Source organism: Artemia sp. Qi Xiang Cuo, chromosome 3 (assembly GCF_049724085.1).
Source record: "Artemia sp. Qi Xiang Cuo chromosome 3, ASM4972408v1, whole genome shotgun sequence".
Taxonomy (NCBI): domain Eukaryota; kingdom Metazoa; phylum Arthropoda; class Branchiopoda; order Anostraca; family Artemiidae; genus Artemia; species Artemia sp. Qi Xiang Cuo.
Window position 1 is genome coordinate 33,311,922 of NC_142796.1, and position 26,974 is coordinate 33,338,895.

The 26,974-nt window shown below is 35.5% G+C and overlaps 1 protein-coding gene across 1 annotated transcript in view; it reads right to left on the reverse strand.

The window, feature by feature from the left end:
• Positions 1–8,461: 8,461 nt before the first annotated feature.
• The window catches only part of LOC148954026 (caspase-2-like), a 70,791-nt gene continuing 52,278 nt past the window's right edge, over positions 8,462–26,974 (reverse strand). The window contains exons 4-8 of the mRNA XM_089086890.1: positions 22,318–22,570; positions 17,988–18,170; positions 13,500–13,729; positions 10,866–11,023; positions 8,462–9,664 (exon numbers count right to left, since the gene is read on the reverse strand). Coding sequence (XP_088943016.1) covers positions 9,447–9,664; positions 10,866–11,023; positions 13,500–13,729; positions 17,988–18,170; positions 22,318–22,570 — 1,042 coding nt within the window. The 3' untranslated portion in view covers positions 8,462–9,446. The remainder of the gene's footprint in view (positions 9,665–10,865; positions 11,024–13,499; positions 13,730–17,987; positions 18,171–22,317; positions 22,571–26,974) is intronic.

A 26,974-nucleotide genomic window follows, 5' to 3' on the forward strand; every position in this document is an offset into this window, starting at 1 on the left:
TGTTCATTTTCATTTGCTCACCCATTACCCATACAAGCACAGTTGACATCTTTCAAAGTGGACATCGTGACAAACATCTTTCAAAGCTGTGCCAAACACAGACAAAATGTAACCTACGTAAAACAGACGTCCAATGGAAATAATTTTATGGTACCAACCAATTTGGTGCTTGTCTATCCTCAGTTTCTCAAGTTGATAGCATGCAATGAATGAACGTCATCATACAAAGCTTAAACGCATCTGGATACCTGACCCTTTGTCATTGTAAGATAGGGCACATTGACATCTGTATCATATACTTTTTGTGTTATCGAACTATAAAATTTATGGGATTCAACAAATTTCAGATCCAGTAGTAAAATTCTATATTGTATGCTATACTCTGAATCAGAAATCACACTTCATTATGTATGTCAATTTTGTAAATTAAACTGCACAATAAGAGAGCTTACCCTTTATTATCAGATTAACATGATTAATCCTATAAAACTTACAAAAAAATACTAATTTACATTAGGAAATAATTGTGTACAAACAAATGTGCATGTCTACTAAAATCCTCTAGACCTATGAATTAAAATCATAATATGAATCAATCAGGGCGGGAGGACGTCTTTAGGAAAGACTTAAGGGAAATGGGAACTTCCCGGGGGGGGGGGGGTGTAAAGAGGGAGACTATGAATAGGTTGAGATGGAGGAGCAACGTGCGTAGCTGTGTTGCCTTAGGCGGCTTGGTGCTGCGGTGAGTTGTTAGTAGTAATTTATGAAACATGAAAATATTCATTAATTTTTTTTTGCGGTTTTAACATTGCTGAAATGTGAGGCATTTGTTTAGTTGTCAAATAGTTGCAATAGCATCTTCGTCATCTTTCTGATTTATTATGTAGAACTAAAAATACCTTTTATAACCTCTATGCCAGATATTTTATAGAAAATATTTTCCTCTATATCCATTACACGACACCAGATTTCCAAACCTTCCGTTGTGTTTCAATAGAAACTGGCTCCAAAATTATGCTAATTTGTGGATCATCGCTAGAAGCAGTGATTATATCAGGCCATAACTTTTTCCAAGATGATGTAATAGTTAATTTAAGTAATAAATCCTTCGATTGACAAAGAGCAAAAACCAAATCTTTAATATTACGTTCTTTACAAGTTTTTTCTATTTGATGGTCTTTTGATACCTACTTCAGAAGCAGGCCACATCGCTATCACATGTAGTCAAATTCAAACTAAGCAACCAAAACCGAAAATCAATACTTTCACTTCGAGCACAATAGCACTGGCGCGCACAAGTAGTAAACTGCTCAATCATACATTATTTAGATAAGCGAAGATTGTCAAAAGTGTTCTATAATAATAGACATGTCGGATTATAGGGGGTTCCAGATTAGACAGGGGCCGGATTACTAGGAGTCCACTAAATGTGGAATTACAGAATTCCTACCTTAATAATCCCACCTCCCAAAAAAATATTGCGTCAATAGCAGCTGGGTTATTGATGCTCCCCCCTCGGGCGTGGTATTTTCAAGTAGGGCTTGTCTGTCTCTTTATTTTCCCTATATAGAGGAGCCTTGATTGGTAGTGTCAAGGTGTCCACTATTATGTTCCCCCACGCCCAGGACCCCTCCCGCTAATTTCAGAGCAGCTTGGACAGGCAGCATTCGTCCCTAAAAAAAGAAGGTTGAGTCACCTCCACTCACCAGCGATCAGCGGCAATTGATCCTCACAGTCAGTCCTAGCAAGAAAACTTCTTCCTCCCACCTCGGATTACTCCCTAAGGGTTCTTTCCTTGTGTAACGGTCGGCTCTTTACATATCCAGAAAAATTAACCCCTGTCCCCGGGCATGATTTTGACAGCTACCACAGGCTTCAGTTCATCCGATTTTAGCAGCGTAATGCAAAATATCCCGCCTCGTGGTCAAACGCTGGGTAGGACGCCCATTGGGTGGATAGTGACTGAAATTTAGGAAAGGTCGTATAATTACATTTCCAGAAGTTAAGTGTTAGCAGTAACTATCTTCTAAGAAGTTATGACAATGGTAGACTCTCCAAATAGTAGAATACTAAACTTGAGCATAAAATTTGACAAAGTAAAGGGTGGATGGAATAATCTTAGTACAATAGTTCGTGAAGTAGCATAATATGGTGTGTTTTAGGGTGGGAAGTTAGAAACGCGGCTACGAATATTACTGAAAACGCTTTAAGTTTAAAAGAAAAGACAAGGGGGTTTGTACAAAAAGTATTTGAGTGATAGATCATATGAGAATAAGAGGAATATCAGGAAAACTTTAAAATATGAATTAATGGGGTATAAAGTGGAGGCCATTGAAAAAACTGCTAAAGATCTGGAAGATGCAGCCAGACGCCATAATAGTAAAATATTGTATTGGCATGTTAAAAATTTGAGAGGGAATAGTGAATCTGGACTCGTACCACCTAAAGATAGTTCCAGGGCCTCAATAAGTGATAAGGAAAGAGCTAAACAAATAAGAAGAATATTTTGGGAATCCATTAAACCGTGATAAAGTTTCAAGAAATGATATAGAAAAAAATAAAAAAGTTTGAGACACTTTGGAAATGAAGAAAGATTTATATTGCGATGAAGAATTAGAGATAGTACAACACTAAAAGGATAAAAATTAATAAGGCCCAGGTGATGATAGTACAGTAACTGAGTTTTTAAATATGGCGTTAGTGGAGTTAGAGATAAATTACTGAAGATTATGGATATTAAAAAGCAGAAGTACCTAGCGATTTTAGGAAAAAATTAATTAAGCCCCACTATAAGAGAGGTGATAAAAGAGGGTGTGGTAATTGCAGAGGTATCAGCTTGGTTTATGTAAGAAGCAAATTACTTAGTATAATGATACTTTTTAGAGATGCTGAATATATAGTTTTAAGATAAGAATGGCGTGCTTTTAGGAAGGGGAGAGGATGTGGCGAAAAAAATTTCACTCTTAGATTAATAATTGAGAATTGCCCGAGTCATCAAACCCCCATAGTCCTCTGTTTTATAAATTATGAACAAGCGTTTGATTCAGCCGATAGAAGAGCTTTAGCAAAGGTCCTATTCTTGAATGATATACTAGATAAATACGTTAAAATGATTAGTGCTATGTACTAGAACAATATCGCGGCTAAGGTAGGAAATGCGGTTAGAAGCTGGTTTCGTGTTGAATCAGGAGCAGGGGCGTCGTTTGGGCGGGGGGGGGAGGGGGCAGTTGCCCCCCCCCCTCCCCCAATAATGTAGAGAAAAAATTTATTATATGTCCCATGCCCCTTGACTATCCGGATCTTCTCCCCTCCCATTAAAAATACTGGAGATTCGCCCCTGAACAGGAGTTAAGCAGGGTCCAGTATTATCCTTATTTATATGGTTTTGAAATGGGGAATTTCAAAAGACGGCGAATTCGTTAGATGTTTTCCAGAGGAATTGCCTATTGATCCTTTTGGGTACTCGTGGGACTGGCCGTATTGCAAACAGTAAGCTGTGTGAAAAATGTGAATCTATCCCACTTTGTAGGGCAATAATAAGAGTGAGGCTGAGATGACTAGGACACATTCTGCAGATGAAGAATGAGAGACTGCCAAAGATGTTTTTTGTGGGGGAAGGGGGATTTCAAGAGGGAAACATGGCATAAATCTTGAGTGGAGGGATGACACTTACTGGAACTCTCTTAACTGCCTGGCGCCAAAGCAACTTAATTCCTATAAACGTATTTGGTAAAATGTTCAGATATTACCTGAACAACAAACTAGCTCAATTTTAAAGATGAGATAGGCGATACTTATGATGGTAGGAGTATTTAACTCATAGCTAAATTCTGCCACAATATTTGTTTGGAGCAAGAAAATAAGCTCTGGCCGAAATTAGAAAAAAATCAGCTGGTTCAGAAAAGCTCGAAACATAAAACAAGTAATATAATATTGACATATTTTATTGAAACCCTTCAAATTGTATAACATTAAGAAATAAGATATATGGTACGAACTGTACAAATATGAAGAAAACTTAACATGCTACATAACAGAATATATGCTTGATAATCCTAATATGGCCACCATAAGCTCACACATATGTAGGGGCGAGACTTAGACCCCATCGATAATTAAAAACCCTCCACCTTCTTTCCCCACTACGAGTGCAGCCATGGTGGTCACTATCCATAGTGAATAGTAAAACAGAGGATATATAAAGGGTGTTAGCTTACAAAACTTGAATATTAAGATTCCTTTCATTCCGGCCAAAAAAAAAAAATGTTTAAAAGAATACATTAGGACCAAAGAATACATTATTGGCTTAACCGTGGTTCCTGAGACCTCACTCAGTTAAGATACTTTAAAGTAAAACATTACAATCAGAAATAAACAAAAATAAATATTGGTATATTCGTAAAAGGTTAAACAGTCTTCAATTGTTTCTACTACGAGTATTTCCAAAGAAATTATTTTTCAAGGATTTTATAGCTACCAATAGTGTCACCACTGCAGAAAATGATTTAGTCGCAAGTTTTCAACAGGATCATCTACACACTTTCACAGCCCCCATCCCCTCAATTTTCTAATTTATGCATGGATAGTTTTATTAGAAATCATGTTTTTTTTTCTATCTTCTCGACCAATGTAATTTTCAGCTCAACTTAATCGTTTAGTGCGTGTCTAGGTAGTTTTACAGACTTTCCAAACTAGCCAAATAATAACAACACAACTCATACCGTACTTTATTAACCTAACTTCATTTAATGTTTTCTGTGAAAGTGCGTTGGAGTCCCACTCTCTTTAGTTAGTTAAAATTAGTTTCAAAGTTCGTTTTTTCATTCATTTTCGACGTGCATAACTTTAGACCATAAGGGAAAATGGGCAGAAGAATGTTAAACTCTATTAAAGTATTCAGAAATAATCAAGAAAAAGTAGATTAAACTACAGGCGCCTATAAAAAAAAACCTAACAATAATAAAGTTATGCTGGTAAGGACATATTTGTTTTATTGTTATTGTAGCTAGTTCTGAAGGGGAGCGCGTCTGTAAGATAATTCAAGTTTACACAAAACAGGGTCAAACAGCATTCACTCTGTGATCCTTGGAGTCTTTCACAAAAAAAGAATACAAAATTGAGATAAAAAAGTTATATTGTTCCATTAAGCTTTAAAATCTCACACTCCGAATATACAGAAAACTAAAGTAGAGTTTTGATTTACTTTTCAAGTATAAATAGTCATAAGCTCCAATGCAGCATTTTTTAAAGGGTACCGTTGATGTTCCAGACGTGGCATTGATATTCACAACACATGGCTCTTAAGAACGTTTTCCCTACTGCATTTCTGTATTTTTTTCGAAATTACCGTGTATGCAACATTTTTTTATATCTTTTGTTGCTTGTTATTTGTTTTCGAAATCAATACCATGCATTTACGTAGGTCGCTTTACAATAATCTACAAAGGAATTTCCAAGGGCAAACAATAATAATGGTAAGAAAGCAATATTGAACAAAACAGGCATATCCTGTACCATGCCCCCCTCTCGTTAATTGTAATTCTATTTCTTTCCTTACAGTAATTCAAGCTGATCGGACTATGTTTAGCATACCACAAATTTATGTCAAGGACTATCAAAACGTACTTTTAGAAGATTTGAAACGCAAAATGGGTCGTTAAGAAACCAAATCCATTAGATCAACTTATTAATTTTTTTAAATTTGAGCCAAAGCAAAGAAGGAAAGGAAAACTTCAACTTCAAAAGGGTTTCTAAAAGAATAATCTTTCATATTTAAACCTTCGAAATTGCTATTTGTGTTTAGATAAATGAGAGGGTAGATTCACTTTCATTTGTAGAAGAATACAAGATTCAAGAAATCTAAGGACATTTGAGTTTGGGTTTTCCTCAATGCACCAGACTTCACCAGTTTTTTTTAAAAAGGTTTATGCATCATCAGGGTTCATCAACTTGATAAATTCTGCTATAGAAATTTTCAAACAGCTATACATTATCATAGTTGAAACTCTCTCATTTTTAATACTTTTTCATTCTTCTCTGAAACTACTCGAAGGCCGTCGAAATTAGTCTAAAAATTTAGCTTTATAATCTTGTTTTATGGTCCTACTTAATTACAAGCAAAAGCAAGAAATAAGTTTTATTATCTTGATGTCAGAAGCCTGCAAGTCAAAGATACTTTTCTCGTCTTAAATCCTTTTAATACAGAGCCGAACAACTATTAAGAAAGAGCTATGTTTTATGGAAACACTAAAAAAAAAAAAAAAAAAAAAAAAAAAAAAAAAAAGCTATAAGTCCTCTCCATTACCCCCCTACCATCCTGGCAGCATCACAACGCAGTTTTTAAGGTACAAACGGAAAGCAGCTCCAAAACGATAAGCTAAATATTTCACAGATATTCCCTAAGAGTAAGGCAATGCAATTTTTATATTCAATCACTTGCTATATGTGCCAAAACACAAACTGCTTTCAAAAAACTAAACTAGCAATAAACTTCTAGGGAAGAACATTCCCAAAGATTCCACTCACTTCCAAAAATAATTAGCGATCTCTAAAACTTGTAGTCAGACTCTTTCGAAAAACATAAAAAAAATTACAAAATCATGTTCAAACAGTGAAAAACCACGTTCAAACGATTGAAAATTACGATTGATATGAACAAATACCTTGAAAACAAACTTAATGTAATTTCAGCACTCGAACAAAGGCAGCTACTTTTCAAATAACTTTAGAGAAAACATTCAAAAGTTCGAAATCAAAACTAGCGCCAGGAATTGACATTTTTGATGATAAGATAAAATCCGTCATCGTTTTCTTAACACAAAGAGCAGCTTCTAAACTTTATTTTAAACTTCATTTAGTCCATCCTTACCTGGCAATAGTACTTACACTAAATTAGAACTGGAGAACAAACGTTATTTCAAAGTATTATAAAAAAAAACACTGTTTAGGTTCTACTGCTAGATTTCAATTTCATTTATCATTGACTCAGCCTTGCAACAAATAATATCTCTGGGTTCAAAAACACACAAAACTTTTTTGTGTGTTTTGCACCTTCAACTTCTATGTTTTGCACCAGACTTCACCAGTTTTATTTTAAAAGGTTTATGCATCATCAGGGTTCATCGACTATGATAAAATATTTTAGTATAGTCACAAAAAATGATATCCAAATCAAATTCTAGAAAATCCTTCCATGCTAGTGAAAAGTGGAAAATAAGAAAAAATTAAAAGGTCATCTAAAAATCACATAATATGTTTATTTTTGATGAAATAAAACTATCTAATATTTTTCATGTTGTTTTCTTCTTCATTGAAAATATAATCCATTACAACTATGCACAAAATGAAATATTATCTTAATATTCATTATAAGAATGTTGGGAAGCATCAATTAAGTTTTTTAATTTTCAATGATTTTTCATCAGTGTTTGAAATCTTTAGTGGTATTTAACATATTTCGAATCGTCATATAAATTAAATTTCCAAATCCTGAAAGATAACAGCATGAACATCATTCTTGAAAAAAAAAGTTTAGTATTTACCCAGAAAGGTTTACCCAGAAATTATGCATTTTGGTCAAAGTGAAGTCACTAAAACCGATATTCTTCGGTGCGAACTTGTAACAACACCGTAACTATGAATGGTTAACGATACTACTCAAAGTTAAGCGACATTTATGGCCAGAATTGAACCATTTTTATGGACCCATATATATTTTCAGATGAAGAGAGGTTATAAGGTAAACTGGCCACTCAAGTAAATATGATTAAGATATATGGACAAGAGCTTAGAACTGCAATCTCACGACGTAATTCAGGCCCGTGAATCCATTCTTGAAAATTTGATTAACCTAGGAAAACTGAAGAAAGACTTCTTCAGGAGTCGTTCGCCCTTACTAGTACCATCTTTTCCAGTTGCAAGAATTCAACCCCTTATATCCAGGTGCAAAACCATGGTCTCTTGAGACGTTATATGTAAGTATACAAATGTTGACTGCCGAAAGAGAGCGGCAATATTCTTGTACACTATTATTAAAACACTAGAGCCCTTTCTTCACAGGTACTTTGGACATGCAGTAAGAATGAATTTTGAACAGTACTATTTAAGGTTAAGAGCCTCTATGACCACCATTGAGCCATACCGATGGGTTTTACGTTAAGTTTCACAAACATTAAAAAAAAATACTTGTACAATCCAAATAATCTCAGCACAAAATTTAGGTTCGGACTTTCTTTTTCAGAAAGCTCAAGTAAATTTTAAAGCACATTTAAGTCGAGATTCATATAACTAATAACCCGAAAAGAAACACAAGTTTTTCTTAGCATAATTTTAATAGATCATACTCTCAACTAAAGTACACATTGACGACATCCCGGACAATTTTCACCTTAAAAATAGACACCTTATGTGACCTTTGAACAACCATGAAGCTGGTATATCGTCTATTACAAAATATCAAAGACAGTTTCAACACAAGTTTAATCTGTATCTGCTTAAATAGTTCATGTATTCCGACAGATATGATATAATACACTCATATATCATTACAGCTTCTTGAGGACTATCTTTTGGGAAGAGTTTGAAGTCTAGACGTACCCCAAAGGCCAGCCCTGTCCCCTCTTACATACTGTCAGGTACCTTACTAATAATAGATCAATAGAGAAATGCCAAAAACTACAGGGGCTACGAAAGCCATGTGGTCACTTACAAAAACATTAATTATAAACCGTTTAGACCTATATAAGTGTCCAAATCAACCTAGCTATTCGACTCCGTAGAAGTGGGACAGATCATACAAGTATAATCCCTCTGCAACAGTACCTTTACTTTGAAGCCATTTTTAAAAATGATTTATTCAGGAGATTGAGCTTAGCCAATAATGCCTCTTTGTCCTCAAAGTCTGGAGATGAGATTAGAGTATACACTACGTAGGTGAATAGCAACATCCCCTCCAAAGGTCATATCAATGGGCTAATCACGCCTAAGGGGGGTTTATCCCTACATTGTAATGTTAGTACTCCGTATCTCTTGGTCGGAATTAGTCTTGGTGATGCACATTATGATCAAATCAAAATAAACTACTATTCAAACTTCAACCAGAAACCTCGTATACTAAACAACCGTAAATAGGTTTATTTTCGCAGTTAGGGGATAAGTGGAAGATCGTTTCTAAGAGAGCCGTCTACTCTTAGTTTTAGTTTGATGTACCAGCTAGATGAAAAGAATGCATTGGAAAGGTTGGCAGGAATCATTAGCCATCGTTATAAGTCTTCCAATACAAACCAACCCATCAACCCATCTTTGCTGTTTACTTTAATGAATGGAACGGATAGAGGGGGTTTTGAAAATTTTCCCGGTCTTGCTGAACTTTTTACACATGAGCCATTATATCTTAGTCAAAAAATACAGGTGAATGAACCCAGGATATTACAGCCTTTTCAGCTCCCTCATAAGCCCGGATAGAGAAACAGCTCTTTATTCATTCCTCTGCTGATAATTTCTGCTGTTTGTCGTTGATTTTCTGAGCCTTTTATACTTTTAATTTTTTCATCTGTTAATTTGAAAAGAGTATAGACATCTTTGTCACAGGCTTTTTGAGCGAACACGTGACACAGTGCCATGACCAACCATGATCCATATTTTTCTTCACGGTGTGAAGCGAATCCTGAAAAATAATTATAGTTATAACTAGAGTTACCCTAAAAATTCGCCGTATAATTACAAATAATATTTCAATTTACAATTTTGTCACGCACAAAACGTAAGCTAATCCGCTAGAGGCATTTATAAAGACATATCAATTTCATCGGAGGTAGGCCACATTATTCAGCTACACACTTTGAGCTAAAAAAAAAACAAACTAAATTATGACCTGAATGAAATGTTGGTTTTAAATTTATTGTTAGATACGTTGTTTCCTTTCGAAACAACACAGATGACCACCATATTCTCCTTGTGAGTCAATGATTTTTTACAAGTACTGCCACTTGCTTCTGAGAAATTTCTAGTTTTTAAACTGAGTAAAGGACAACAGGCATGTCTGGCACTTGATGCGCCGGGCGCTACGATGCATCTAAGTTATCATTTTCATGGAGATTAGATGACAGTAGTTTGTTTCATAGGAAATAAAAAACCAGAGTAAAAGTAGAATCCCGCACACCAAAGCAACATTAATATGCTATAGAAATGTTGCTCCACATAGAGAAGCGACCTTTAGTATTTTTCAAACTTTTCTTCATTTTTTAGTTTTTGCTATCTTGTTTGAAAAACCTCAAGCAAAACATTATTTTCCTGTTTATATTTTTAAGCTTTAAAGGTTCGTGAAAATCAAATCAAAGTGCTAGTTTACTTTGGTGATTAGTTTTAGTTCCAAGGTTTTGGTACTATCTCTTTTCCAAGACTCATTCGTCAATGCCAGGAGACTGTCATGGAGGTATTTGAGATATTTAGGAGAAGAAAATAAGAAAGTATGCGCAACACCGCCATGAGAGACAGAGAGAGAGAGAGAGAGAGAGAGAGAGAGAGAGAGAGAGAGAGAGAGAGAGAGAGAGAGAGAGAGAGAGAGAGAGAGAGAGAGAGAGAGAGAGAGAGAGAGAGAGAGAGAGAGAGAGAGAGAGAGAGAGAGAGAGAGAGAGAGAGAGAGAGAGAGAGAGAGAGAGAGAGAGAGAGAGAGAGAGAGAGAGAGAAAGAGAGACAGAGAGAGAGAGAGATAGACAGAGAGATTTAGAGAGATAGAGAGAGAGAGAGAGAGAGAGAGAGAGAGAGAGAGAGAGAGAGAGAGAGAGAGACAGAGAGACAGACAGAGACAGAGACAGAGAAAGAAACTAACATTGACACGTGAGGCATAAATAGAACGAGAAATATACCTGGTACAGTAGATTTGAATATAGTCATATCATCCACAGCTCTATGTAGTTCATCAGCACTTTCATTGTTGCCGTCTTTATACAGTCGGGGCTTTTTGTACGCACCTTCCGGAACATAGGGTATTGGATGTGCAACGCCTCTATCAGAAGTATCGCCCCTGTCAATTCCAATTAAACTCGTTAAACAATGTTACAGGTACTTCCTTTAAATTTATGAAACAGCAAAAAATAACTCATAAGTTCAGGGGAAGCCAAACAGAAAAGGCTAACTTCAGCTATGTCACGGATCTCCCAAGAATAATACAATTGGATAGTAAAATTTAACATTCAGATTAAAATTTTTGTACCAATCAGATTAAATTTTGTAACATTCACATTTAAATTTTAATTTGAAAATTCTTTTATTTTTTTGCAGTTGTTCTTTTACAGTAAACATTAGTTTCAAATTTTCATTGTTTTAACCATTCTTTTTTGTATGCACAAAATACGCCTCATTACTTATGTAGGCAAAATATTTGCAACACCAGTTTGAATTTAAATCTTTTAGAAATTGTTATGAGACGGCAATCGCTAATGTATCTGCGGCAAACATAAAATTTTGCCTAAAACTATCTCATATTTTCTTTCGAAAATGAATTAGAAAGTGCGAAAAAAAATAGAAGGAAAGAAGGACCCAAAAGGATTTGGACGAAAAATGTTTCAGGAATCCTCCTCTGGCTCAAAGACTGACAAATACAATTTCGTATTACTCAACTATAATTTCTTTTTTCTTTTATTTATACCCTCGGCAACAAAGAAACTGCTCCTATCAAACACTAAAAAGGAATTTTCGCTCACACTTGAAGGGGACCAAACACCATTATGCTGAGTGGTATGGAAAGTATGCCCTGATAATAATTAGTTAAAAGCACTGAAAGACTTTTTTGTGTCACGAATCACAAAAGCATACTTAGTAGTACTATTTAGCCTCGACCGTATTTACCTTAAACAAGTTAACAGAAATTTTTAGGTGGAAACACTGCCCCAGATAAGCATATACAGTTGAGTCTTTCAGTTTCACCCAGCCCCTGCTATTCAAACCTACTACAACTTCTACTGTTAACAACTCACCGCAGTACCAAGCCGCCTGAGGCCAATACAGCTACTTAAGCTCCTCTTCCATCCCAATCTTTCCTTACATCCTGTCACCCCAACCGACAACGACCTGCTTTTCGTTTAGCCCTAGACGGTTGGCCGAAAAGGACAATCTTTGGCAATCTGTCATCCTTCATCCACAGAACGTACTCTAGCCATCTCAACCTTTCTCTCATTATAGCCCTAAAAAGCGGGATTGAACTACACTTTTCGCACAGTCTACTATTTGAAATACGGTCAGTCAGTCGGGTAGACAAAGCCATCCGTAGGCGATTTCTCTGCATAATACCTAGCGAATCTTCATCTGTTGTTCAGAGCGCCCATGCTTCAGAACCATGCTTGACCACTGCCATCATTGTAGCTTCCAATATTCTAATCTTGATTCACAGACTTATCTTCTTATTCTTCCAAACTTTTTTCAACTGTGGAAAAATACCCTAGGCCTTGGCTATTCTATTTCTAACATCTTCGCTTCATCCACCATCTTTACTAATAATACTACCTAGGTAAGTGAAGCTGTCCACTTGATCGATCCTTTTGTTACCCGACGTCACCTTTTCATTTTTATTAATTCCTAACCTTAACGACTTAGTCCCTTTAACATTAATTTTTAAACCTATTCTAGTACCTGAACTCGTAAAACCTTTAAAATCTCATTTATTTTGCTCACACTTTCATCTAGAATCTTAAATCATCGAAGTCCAGAAAAGTTTTACTTCCCCATTTGATTCCGTGTTCTCCCATTGCCTTTGCTGTGCTTTTCAAAACAAAGTCCATCAAAATGATCCATATAAGTGGGGATAGAACACTGTCCTTCTTAACCCTTGATTTAATACGAAACCAGTTAGTAACTTTATTTCCTACCGTAACCGCAGCAATTGTATTCTCGTACATAACACTAATCACTTTAATGTAGTTGTATGGTATACCTGACAAGGATAAGATCTTCGCTGAAGGTCTTCTATCAGACGAATAAAACGCTTGCTCATAATCTATAAAATTGAGGACTAAATTCTCAATTATTAATCTAAGAGTGAAAATTTGGTCGACACGTTCTCTACCCTCTTCTCTTAAAACTTTGTCTACATCATCTCTAATCATACTAAGTACCCTAAGTACCGTATCATCATACTAAGTACCCTGGAAAACCAAAATTCATATACGAAAAATCCTAAGTGTTATAGTATTCGGAAGGAAATTACACCTTTACAGCACAAAATAAGATGTTTTCGAACTAATGCCCCCCCCGCTCCAACAATAATTTATGTGGACACACTGGCCACTCTAGAAATAGAATTATATACAAAATAAAGTATGCAACAAAGCTTTGATGCTCGGTTCTTTCCCCCTTTACATGTCATCATGTGCAATCTCTTAACGAATTCAATAGAGTAAAGTGTCTTTTCCGAGGAAGAGGAGAGCATGAAAAAAAAGGCGCCTTCAAAGCTATGACGGCTACAGTGACATAAATCTGAAATAGATAATCAAAAATTAATATACCTGCAAGCATTTATCACGATGATCTTGGGTTTTTCAATCAGACTTTTCGCTTTTTGATTTGAAAATTTGGCAATTATTTCTTCAACATCAATTTTGATTCCATCTTTAGCAACAATACCCCAGTGGCCATTTCCCAGATCAGCCCCGTGAGACATTAGGAATACGAAACAGGAACTATATTCCTTATGGTCTTCTCTCTGAGCAAAAGATTCAATTTCCATTATAAATTGCTAAAAATAGAATCATTATTAGAAAAAAGACTTCCTTGGAGACAAAAAGGAGGAAAAAAGGGAAAGAAAAAACATAAATATCCTGAAGTTATACGACGTTTTTCTTTTTTACATTCAATAATGTTTTTTTAATATTAATACTTATTAAATATTATAATTTTAATGCTTTTTATATGAACGTAAATTTTGCGAGCCACCAACATTAATGCGACAATTATCATTAGACTTAGTATATCCCTTTAAATTAGGTGGATCACGGCGGAAAATATTATTTTCTTTATTAAATATAAAATATTTCTTTATTAAATATTATTATTTTATAGAGTTTATAAAAAATAAAAATTTTGCATGCCTTAGGTCGTCACATATTAGCACTATAGCATATTTTACAAAAATTGAAGGTCTTTAATAATAATAATTTATTTTTGACCCACAATACAGGAAATGAAGTGGAGTAACACAAGAAAAAAAAGCACAAAAATACAAATTATAATTTTTTCCATATTTTTATACATACATTTATATTACTAAATATATGTATTTTTAATACTATGTTTTTTTTATATATATTTTAAATATATATATTTTTATATATATTTTTATGTTTTTATAAAACATAAAAAAAAAAATACAATTTACTTTATTACTTAAATAATAAATATAAATAGTATTCTAATAAAAATATATAATATTTAATTAAGAAAAAAGCACAAGCCTCTTACAATTCTCTACTAAATGAGAAACTAGGGAACATATCAAGTCCATGAAAATTATCAAGTTCTTTCTTTAATGAATCCGCATCAGGACTATTTACAATTTCGGAGGGCAGACTATCGCACTTGCTGATGACTCGGCTGGAGAAGGCCCATCTTTCGGGGTCCTTGAAGAAGCGTCTATCTTGCAGTTGAAACTGCCGACATCGTAGACTTGAAGTACTAAATTTTAGAACGTCGGTGGGTGCAACGTTATCATAAAAGGTTCCTTTTGTAGATATTGAAAGCTTCAATCATGTCGCCACGATAAAGAAAAAAGCAAGCCAAAGTTGGTAAAACAGTTGAAGCCTCCAAAGCCTCGCGGACGAAATTTAATCCTCTAAGGTAGATGTCACAAGAGTAGCTATTATCCAACTAGTAAATTTGCTGATTGTTTGTTGTTCGTATAAAAAGTATGACTCCGAGCATGTTGAAAGTATTATAGAGAAACGTCTATCCTTAGAGACACGCCAGAAAAATTCTAAAGAATAAAAACCAGCAAGGTGAAAATCATCTAGATGGCTTTATTATGATAGCTATCAAGCTAAATAGTATAGGCGAGAGGCCCCTGCCCAACCAAGACAAAATTATTAGCTATTAATCTGAAAAATGAGTGTCTGAAAAATGTGCCTCATAAGCATGCGAATCTTTGTTCTACTTCTGTCAATTTTAGTATAAACGTAACAAAAAAGGATATATTTTTTTTTTATTTTTTTTTTGTGTACCCCCCCCCCAAAAAAAAAATCCTGGTGTAAAACACATCCCGAAAAAAAAATCCTGCATACGGCCCTGGCTACAGGTGAAACATTGGTTACATTCTTGTCGCTGTTGATCAAGCTGGTCACAGTGCTGTCTTTCCATTTTAGTTGTTATAGAAACAAGTTCCTGTGCGATTTTCGTGTCGGAAAAACTAAATTGCAAAATGTCTTTTTGAATTATAATATAAAGTACTTAGTTTGTTTGCTATGTATTCCTAAACAGATGCACAAGTAAGCTGAAACTTGGCACATTTGGCCATCTCTGGAAAAAGAAGGGCCAGAGGGAAGGGGAGTTTTTCGGAGGGGGGGTAATCAGTGGTAGAATTATGTTGACACTGATCAATATGTTGGTAATTGGCCAATGTGAAAGGGAGGAGAATTGGAGTGGACCATAATCAAAGGAAGAGGACAAGGACCTACCCGGAGGATTTCATACGATTGTTTAACACATGGACTGACTTGGCTGAAATATTGCAGGCCAAAAATTATTTAATTGATTTTTTAATGAGAACAGCTTTACGACGAGAAATGAAGTATATGAAAATGTGAATAGCTCATTTCAGCACAAAGCTAGTCCGACGCGAGGACAAAGCAGTGCTTTTTTGGCTATATTTACCTAAAGGGTCGACAATTCTTGAGGGAGATGACCCTGTGAGAGGCTGTTTTAAGCTGCAGTCCTCTGAGTCTCCATATATGCCTGCATCTGCTACCCATTGGGTATTACAAGCACATATGCCTAATTTTGGCTGCATATTAATTTTGATATGATATTAATTTACGTTACACCTCAAGATTTTCTACAACTTTCATTCAAGATTTTCTACAATTTTTATGAAAAATTCGACATATCATAAGTACCCTATATCTTATAGATAATATTTTTCATCAGATTTGCGAGCCAAAACTAGAGCCAGTTTTAGCCTTCGCCACTTGGGACCAAAACATGGAACTATTTACCATTACCAATTCGAGAGTGCACTGATAGGATTAATTTTTTTAGTGTATTAAATAAAAGAAACTTTATTTTAACTGAAAGTAAGGAGCAGCATTAAAACTCAAAACGAGCAGAGATTATATATGAAGGGGTTGCCCCCCTCCTCAATGCCTAGCTCTTCACGCAGAAATTTTTAGCACCTTTAAAAAAGATTCCTATTCTAATTAACGGTCCTAGTGTTTCAGAAATCGTTCTTAATAAATTGGGACAAATAGTCAAACCTTAGCATAAAGAGTTAGGTATTGAGGAGGGGGGCAGCCCCTTCATATACGGAATAATTTCTCTTCATTTTAGTGTTAATGTTGCTCCTTACTTTCAGTAGAAAAACCTTTTTTTAATTTAATTTCTGACTTAATTTAATTTCTAATTTAATTTAGTTTTTCAAATAATGCCGGTAAATCTGGCTCACCCTTCATGAAAAAATTCCCTCTTCTCACGGGGAAACTTCTCTGTGGAAAGTTCCTCCCAAATAAAACACACGAAATTTCCCTCCTCACGGTAACGTATCCCCATGGAAACCCAATCCCAGCAGAACCCCCCCCCCCAAAAAAAAATGTCTGAATACTTCCCAAAAACAAATACTACAAGTAAACAATGGGCAAATCTTATAACTTGAAGGCCTATACTTAACGACTATAACTTATACTTAAAGACCTCCAAGGAAATGGAGGGGGGGTCATGTTGTCTCCAAAGGCATAGTCTTGAGAATTTTTAACTATGCTGAACAAAATGGCTGTCTCAAAATTTTGAACGGACGGTTTTGGATAAAATAGGGACGTGGGAGGGGGCTAGTTGCCCTCCAATCTTTTTGGTCACTTAAAAAGGACACTAGAATTTTAAATTTCCGTTCAAATGGGCCCTTTCCCGATGTTCTAGGACCATTGGCTCAATACGGTCACTCTGAAAAAAAAACAACAAAAAACATCCATGATCTTTGACAAAAAATACAAAATTTAACATTTTCGCAGATAGGAAATTGAAACCTCTTAAGTAGGGTTCTCTGATACGCTGAATATGACGGTGTGATTATACGCTGAATACAACGGTGCCTAAAATTCTTTGACTTTTAGCGGGTGTTCCCCCTTTTTTTCAAAAATTAGGCAAATTGTCTCAGGTTCGTAGTCTTTATGGGTAGCACTAAGCTTACTGAATCTTATATATTTAGAATCAGCATAATAAGCCGATGCTTTTGATACACTTATTGATATCAAAATTCTGTTTTTTCAAGTTTCGATTACTATTAAGCCGTGTCGTTCCTTACTTACAGTTCGTTACCACGAACGGTTTGATTAAAGAAATACGTTGCGACTTTTTAGTGTCAGGTTGTTTTTGTTTTTCTTGTTTTATTTTGGTAAGATTTACAAGTTTAAATCATTAAAAATGTAGTCTGCATGATGATTTTTCCTGTTCTTTGTATAAGGTAATGCGCTCAATTATACTATAAGACATTTGCGTTTTCGTTGATTAACAGTGTTTATGTTTTGTTGTAAATGAAAAGTTACTCTACTCTCTACTCTACCTGCGTCTTATACAAGGTCTATAAAGTAATTAATAATAGTTCCTTACAAATTTGATTGGATAAGTAAGACACTTATTTCCGATTTTTCACTAATCAATAGGATTAGTGAAAATTTCAATCAGATTAGTAAAATAAGACTAGTAAAAATTTCCTTAACCAGTGGCAATATTAAGATCATTTGAACATTAATACAAAAACTAGTAAAAGTCTTGAAATATTCAGAGGATTAACTCACTTCGGCATTGACATCTTGTTTCAGGGTAACAATAAAGTTCAACTGCTGGAAGAGCTTGTCCAAGTTACAAACGTCCGTTTCTGAGCCGGCTCGTGCATCGTAGAGATTGTTGTCAAACGAATTGATATTGATGATAAGTACTCGACCTCTTTTCTTATTTAGAGTAACGGGGTAGCATTTCATCTGTCAAAAAAATCAATGGCTTTGTTAACCTTAGGGTCATGTCAAACTTATATAAATCACTCTTCTTGGCAATTTTATTTTGTTTTACTTTAGCCTCAACCACGGAAACATAGTTTGGGGAACCAAGTATTAAGAGAGGAAGGACGGGGAAGCTTCAGACCAATAACAAGCTCTAACAACGAAGAAACCGTACTGATGTGGCTTATTCTTCAGACCAATAACAAGCTCTAACAACGAAGAAACCGTACTGATGTGGCTTATTCTTCAGACCAATAACAAGCTCTAACAACGAAGAAACCGTACTGATGTGGCTTATTCTTCAGACCAATAACAAGCTCTAACAACGAAGAAACCGTACTGATGTGGCTTATTCACAATCGACACTGAAAGGAACAAGGTCACCTTTTTTTCTTCTATTCAAAATGCAAGGCAGCTGGCAGCAGAGCTAGCATCAGAACCTATCGGACGACAGGCGTAAAAAAGAAACAAAAAATGTAGCGTATACTCTTTTGTCAGGAAGCCTAACCCTTTGACTATAATGATAAATACGTGCTAAGTAAGAAGGCTTCAGGAAATAGCTATATAGTGCCACACAATTATTCACAAAGCTGAGAGCTGCCTACCATAGCCAAATATGTTGATAATTCGGTTCACTTACCAAAAATATATACATCAATAATTATGCCCAGAGACAAGAACAATTCAATTGAACTAAAGGTAAATAAAGACTAAGAAGCTGACTTTACTCTATTTTCAGACACTAAAACCACACAAACACACTGCCAGCCGTTTCCCACCCCCCACCAAAAGAATAATAGGTCAAACGACTTCAAATCCACGCAATTTGAATAATTTGCGAAATTCAGGTAGAGCATTATAAAATTTACCAGTAGATTGCACGTACATACATCTAATACATGGAAATTTGTTTTGTTTTTTTCCTTTGAATAGCCAGAGGATAATAATAACTGAGGCATGAGGTGTAACTAGAAAAAGGTAAATCCTGTGAAATTTGCAAGTTAGATTTAACTTTCGGTAAAGGGGAAATTACTAATAATGTTAAACCTATAGATCGAATGGGAAATCGGGCCTACAAACGAAAAATTCTTTTGATTAGAGTTTTCCTTTGGGTATCTTTCGATAGCTAAATAATACCGATACCTGTTGTTTTACATATCTTCTTTTCTTACAGTAGAAGCAGTATTTGAACTAACTAACATTCAACTAAGCAGGTTATGCTATTGCGAATAAGCCAAAATGGATCTAATATACAGGTACTCAGAAAGAGACCTTTGGACCCCTCGCAATATTTTTTACACTGTTTCCAATAATTCCTATCTTTTACAATGCATTTCGTTTTTTTGGCCTTTTTTCAAATATGTTCCCCTTCCGTTTATTACGAAATAAATTTATGCATAGAAAGGCCTTTTTGTAGGCTGTATAAACCATGTCGAGGAATCTTTGAGTAAGAATATAAGAAAAAAAAATTATGTATAAAAAACAAAACAAAAAAAAAACTGCTGAACCACGACGCATTAAGTTTTTCTTCCATGGGGAATTGGGTGAGTAGGGAGTTGAATGGGAGCCATGTAGGAATGTTCACCAGACTGTCGTTCTCTGGTGGCTTAACGAAGTAATGATTTTGAACAAGTAGTATTTCCAACAGAAGTAAGAAAGACACTAAAATGCTGGACTTGAAGAACTTCTATTTTTGTTTCAGCTGATCATCGTGATTCTAACAACAGATTTAGTCCAATTCCAATTTACAACACTAAAAACTAGCTAGTTCAAGTTGAGGAAATCACTCATTTTAGGCTTTTGTTGATCATTTAGGCTTAAATGTCTCAATCTTCGTTTATTTTAACGAGCTATTCCAGAAGTTCCCCCTTGAGGGATTCAGCGTTTAAAAGTTAGAATCCCTTAGGGATAACTCTGGAATATACTTTTTAGGATAACTAAAGGAAAACTTTGGTGATGAGTTTATCTATCCTTACCTTTTGTAAGTGGCGGGAGGAGGGGTTGGATGAGCCAAAAAAGGATCTCGTCTTTACAAAGTATTTTAAATTTTCGGTTACTAAGGTTACTATAATCGCTTTGGGAAAATCCCTTTGGAATAACTCAATGATAACTTTGGTGATGAGTTTATCTATCCTTACATTTTGTAAGTGGCGGGAGGAGGATGAGCCAAAAAAGGATCTCGTCTTTGCAAAGTATTTTAAATTTTCGGTTACTAAGGTTGCTATAATCACTTTGGGAAAATCTCTTTGGAATAACTCAATGATAACTTTGGTGATGAGTTTATCTATCCTTACATTTTGTAAGTGGCGGGAGGAGGATGAGCCAAAAAAGGATCTCGTCTTTGCAAAGTATTTTAAATTTTCGGTTACTAAGGTTGCTATAATCACTTTGGGAAAATCCCATTGGAATAACTCAATGATAACTTTGCTGATGAGTTTATCTATCCTTACATTTTGTAAGTGGCGGGAGGAGGATGAGCCAAAACAGGATCTCGTCTTTGCAAAGTATTTTAAATTTTCGGTTACTAAGGTTGCTATAATCACTTTGGGAATATCCCTTTGGAATAACTAAATGATAACTTTGCTGATGAGTTTATCTATCCTTACATTTTGTAAGTGGCGGGAGGAGGATGAGCCAAAAAAGGATCTCGTCTTTGCAAAGTATTTTAAATTTTCGGTTACTAAGGTTGCTATAATCACTTTGGGAAAATCCCTTTGGAATAACTAAATGATAACTTTGCTGATGAGTTTATCTATCCTTACATTTTGCAAGTGGCGGGAGGAGGATGAGCCAAAAAAGGATCTCGTCTTTGCAAAGTATTTTAAATTTTCGGTTACTAAGGTTGCTATAATCACTTTGTGAAAATCCCTTTGGAATAACTAAATGATAACTTTGCTGATGAGTTTATCTATCCTTACATTTTGCAAGTGGCGGGAGGAGGATGAGCCAAAAAAGGATCTCGTCTTTGCAAAGTATTTTAAATTTTCGGTTACTAAGGTTGCTATAATCACTTTGGGAAAATCCCTTTGGAATAACTAAATGATAACTTTGCTGATGAGTTTATCTATCCTTACATTTTGTAAGTGGCGGGAGGAGGATGAGCCAAAAAAAGGATCTCGTCTTTACAAAGTATTTTAAATTTTCGGTTACTAAGGTTGCTATAATCGCTTTGGGAAAATCCCTTTGGAATAACTCAATGATAACTTTGCTGATGAGTTTATCTATCCTTACATTTTGTAAGTGGCGGGAGGAGGATGAGCCAAAAAAGGATCTCGTCTTTGCAAAGTATTTTAAATTTTCGGTTACTAAGGTTGCTATAATCACTTTGGGAAAATCCCTTTGGAATAACTAAATGATAACTTTGTTGATGAGTTTATCTATCCTTACATTTTGTAAGTGGCGGGAGGAGGATGAGCCAAAAAAGGATCTCGTCTTTGCAAAGTATTTTAAATTTTCGGTTACTAAGGTTGCTATAATCACTTTGGGAAAATCCCTTTGGAATAACTAAATGATAACTTTGCTGATGAGTTTATCTATCCTTACATTTTGTAAGTGGCGGGAGGAGGATGAGCCAAAAAAGGATCTCGTCTTTACAAAGTATTTTAAATTTTCGGTTACTAAGGTTACTATAATCGCTTTGGGAAAATCCCTTTGGAATAACTCAATGATAACTTTGGTGATGAGTTTATCTATCCTTACATTTTGTAAGTGGCGGGAGGAGGATGAGCCAAAAAGGATCTCGTCTTTGCAAAGTATTTTAAATTTTCGGTTACTAAGGTTGCTATAATCACTTTGGGAAAATCCCTTTGGAATAACTAAATGATAACTTTGCTGATGAGTTTATCTATCCTTACATTTTGTAAGTGGCGGGAGGAGGATGAGCCAAAAAAGGATCTCGTCTTTGCAAAGTATTTTAAATTTTCGGTTACTAAGGTTGCTATAATCACTTTGGGAAAATCCCTTTGGAATAACTAAATGATAACTTTGCTGATGAGTTTATCTATCCTTACCTTTTGTAAGTTTCGGGAGGAGGGGTTGGGTGAGCCAAAAAAGGATCTTGTCTTTACAAAGTATTTTAAATTTTCGGTTACTAAGCACTAGGGTTCGATCAACGTCAATTAGTACTTACACTTTTATTTTTCTTGGAATAAAAATCTTGAGAGGCAGGTTTTACTTGGAAAATCAGGACTCCATTATCTTCATGTTGTAAATCTTCATTTTGTTCGCTATACCTCGGTTCAACAGCCAATGCTGGTTGACACAGGGGAAATTGGTTGACATAAGGAGAGGCAGCTGTGTGAATACCACTTGTTAAACCATAGCTCGTCATTGGAGTGTCTAAACTGCTCGGGCTATTGCGAGGCCTTGGAGGATGATATAGTCTGCAATATTTGGTGAAACTATTATCATATTCTTAAAATCGAATATAATGTACACCTTTATCATAGTCTTTCATTCTGTACAAACATTTTATAGAATACATGGACAAAACATCACCAAAGTGCAGAACAGTGAGACTAGAGGAGCCTTTTTTTCTAACTAAGGAATTTGTTCCACGAAATAAATAAAATTAAAGGACAAATACTTTTCAGATTACCTCCAACCATCCCCTAATTGTAAGGCTTGAAAGATTAATAAGAAGACTTGAACGATTCTAAACTTAAAAATCTTGATTTTCTTTTATATAGGTCTTAGATTAACTTCTGCAACGTAATATTTTTCCGGGTGTGGGGTGGGATGGTTGGATTTTGAAAACACGATGGTTTTTTACGTCAAAATATCTTCGGGGAGGATATTTTTGAATATATCTTGAGGAGGGGGTCTGTTGTCATTCTGGCCTTTCCATTCAACAGCTCATTCTCTGCAAAATGGAAGTCTCAAGGTAAATAACCTATGAGGCTTTTCTCTGTACAATTTTTGTATGGACCTCGTCAACCATAAAGGTTATAACTGGGGTAAAAGCGAAATATGGATCATTCCCAGTTAGCTTTTCTTAATTTTCAGATGAACCATAAGATTAAGGGAAGAATTACCTGTAATAATGTCTTTAGAATAGATTTAAATAGAAAAACACGTTTTTTCAGCTGAAAGTAAGGAGCAACGTTAAAACTTCATACGAAAAAAAATTATTCTGTATATAAAAGGGACTGCTCCCTTCTCAATACCCCGTTCTTTACGCTAAAGTTTGATCTTTTGTCTCAATTCTTTAACAACGGCCCCTGAAACACAAGGGCCGTTTTATTAGAATCAGAGGCTTTTCTAAAACTACAAAAAAACTTTAGCGTAGAAAGCAAGGTATAGAGGAGGGGGATGTCCCTTTCGTATACGGAAAAATTTCTGTTCGTTTTAAGTTTTAACGTAGCTCCTTACTTTCAGTTGAAAAAAACTTTTTTTTTATTTCTGACTGTTTTTCAATTAATGCTGGGAAAGCCGCCTCGCTCTTCATGGAAAATTTCCCTCGTCCCCCACAAAAGTTTCCTCCATGTAAAGTTCTTCCCGTGTAAAGTCCTCACCCCCCCCCCACCGGGAGAAAATTACCCCGGAAAATTCAATCCTCGCTGCAAATTCCTCCCAGAAAATTTCTTGTGGACGATTCCGCCTGAAAAATTCTCCTTAGCATACTTTCTCTTGAAAAAAGACGGTTATTTATGTTATTTCTGATCTTTTTTCAAGTCATGCCGAAAATACCCTCTATGTGGAACATTTCCCCCTTAAATACCCCCCCCCCCATGTAAAGTTGCTCCCAGGGAAAATTTCCGCAAGGAGAATTTCTTCTGGTGATAATTCCCCCATGGAGAATGGATGCCACGGAATAACCCCTGACCCAACCCCTCAATAGCAAAATCTCCAAGAGAAATCCAACCCCGCTGAAAATTTTCCCAGGACAGTTCCCCCAGAACATCTCCACATGTAAAATTAAGTCACCAAAGAGAAAAGTGAGATAAATAAAACGAATTTCGTATATGAATTCAAGGAAATCTCCCCCCCCCCATGTAAAATTTCACCTTTAAAGCTCAACCCCAAGAAACTCCCCCCAAACAATAATTTGTCCCCGTTGAAGATCCTTCTGAAAATTGTCTATATACTTCCCAATAACAAATAGGCAACTCTACGTAAACAATGGGCTAATTTCATATCTTGCAGCCCTTTCACTGGGGGCTGGGAGGGTCATGTCATCCCAGGGGCCTATTAATTGGACCTCTCAACTATGTTGAACAAAATGGCTATTTCAAAATTTTGACAAGATAAATTTAGGGAAAAAAGGCATGAGGGGGGATAGTTACCTTCCAATCATTTTGGTCACTTAAAAAGGGCACTAGAACTTATAATTTCTATTAAAATGAGCCCTCTCCTGATGTTCTAGTACTATTGGTTTGATACGATCACCCCTGGGAAGAATACAAAAAAATAAAATAAATAAACACGCATGCGCTTTCTTCTGGCAGAAAATTCAAAATTTCCCATTTTTGCAGACGGTAGCTTGAAACCTCTACAGTAGTACTCTCTAATATACTGAATCTGATGGTGTGATATACAATAACATTCCCTGATTTTTTGGGAATGTTTTCCCACTTTTTCAAAAATTAGGCAAATTTTCTCAAACGCGTAGCTTTTGAAGGTTAACATTAAAATTAATGAATTTTATATATTTGGAATCAGCCTAAAAATCCTATTCGTTTTATGTATCTTTTGTTATTAGAATTCTGTTTTTAAGAGTTTTGGTTACTATTGGGCCGAATCATTCCTTACTTACAGTTCGTTACCACGAATTGATAAAAAAAAGGAGTACCCCCAATCGCTTCACGGGTTCCAACAGCCCATTTAACGGTGAGAATAACCATAGATAGAATGTTTAACTCAAAAACATGCAAGAAATAGGCTGAGAAATGAAAGGATATCCCTGTATAAAGATTTATTAGTAATCTGCTATTCGTATACGATAATATTTGCCCCTTTCTTATTTGTTTGTATTTCTGACAGCAATCATTCAGTAGACTTCCGTTTTAAACTGGAGCACTATACCAATGGAAGGATAAGTCAAAATTATAATTTTCTATAAATTAAGAAGACGTTGTTACTAGCAAAGGCATATGAAATCTGCAAAGCATGCTTAGCAGTAGAACCCAAGTAAATCACAGAAAGCATTTTTTAATCTCAGTAATTATTTGGTTGCCTTACGTACATATATAGCTTTGTTTCTAAAGATCTTTCATAGAAACATAGACCTCTAGGTGGATTTATATATCTGTAAGCTAGATAGGCGTTTTTTTATAGGACCCCTACTACTAACAGCTCACGTCAGAACCAAGCCGCTTGAGGCCAACACAGCTACGTACGCTCCACCTCCATACCAATCAATTCAAAGCCTTCCTCTTTACACCCTCCCAGGAAATACCCATTCCCCTTAAATCTTTCGTTGTGACATCCTCCCACTCGATTCGGAAGTGACCTGCTTTTCATATGGTCCTAGACGGTTGGCCGAAAAGGACAATCTTTGGCAATTTGTCATTCTTCATCCACAGAACGTATCCTAGCTATCTCAACCTTTCTCTTATTATAGCCATAGAAAGCAGGGTTGAACTACATTTTTTATACATCGTACTGTTTGGAAATCTTTGGGATACGGTCAGTTAGTCGGATACCCAAATCAATCCGTAGGCAATTTCTCTGGAAAACATCTAGCATATCCTCCTTCGTTTTTCCTATCGCTCACGCTTCAGAACTATACTTGATCGCTTGATTTCAATGCTGCAGCGATAAGCGTTGATTCAATGCTTTTCCAAACATAAAGAAACAGAGGACTTTATGACAATAAACTGTAGCCTGTATCACTGAGACACGATCCCTCGAAGAAACCAGAATCATATCAGCTGTGTAAGAGATAATATGAACATTAAAGTACAAACTGCAAGAGATTTTTGACGAGTTACTCGCTTTTATAAAGGCTGAGAACTCGCCCGACAAATATATTAACTAGGCTATGAATGACCAAAGACCTTGGAATACTATAGACATCAAATTACACTATTTTAAGTGATATCTATGCATCATTTCTTTGTGGGTAGGAAAGACCTTAGTAAAGCCGTCATAACATATGATACAGCAGTATGTCTATACGTAATGTACTATACAGTAAACGCTTATATAGGAGATGCTACCCATTTAAGAACCAATTCATCTTGGGATTATTAGTGTATCGACGTTATGTATATAGTTAAAATAGTGTATTTGGTTTAGACATGCGGTAGCCAAAAAAACAGCTTCCCAGCCTGAAAAAAAACGCTGTTGAGCTTTTTTTCGGTAAGGAAAAACATAGGTGACCGTTTTTCCACCTCATTTATGCTTTGCGAACAGTCGTTTAGATCATTTCTTTCTAGAAGAAAATATAGAATATGTGGTGGGGTTGTTTTATAGCACCCAAGGGAATTAAAATTCATCCACTACAAAATACATCAGAATCAAATATAGAAGCCACTGTACAGTAAAAAATAGTATCATTATGGGGTGGACACTATGCCGTTGTCCCTTGTCAGTTTTCAAAAGTTGACAGACTGCATTGCCAGTGTGTCCGAAAATATCGTAAATGAATTAGGTTTTATCATTACTAGTGGTACTTATTTCCCTTCATTTATTTTTAAACATTGGGATAAATTTGTCTTTTGTAAAGTTGATGAGTTTTAAGAACCGTTTTTCTCGTATTCATGTAAAGTGGAAGAATGCTATTTCACGTTCAAAACCACAACGATGGAGCGTTCTGGAAGAAGGGGTATTTTATCCTTCCACCT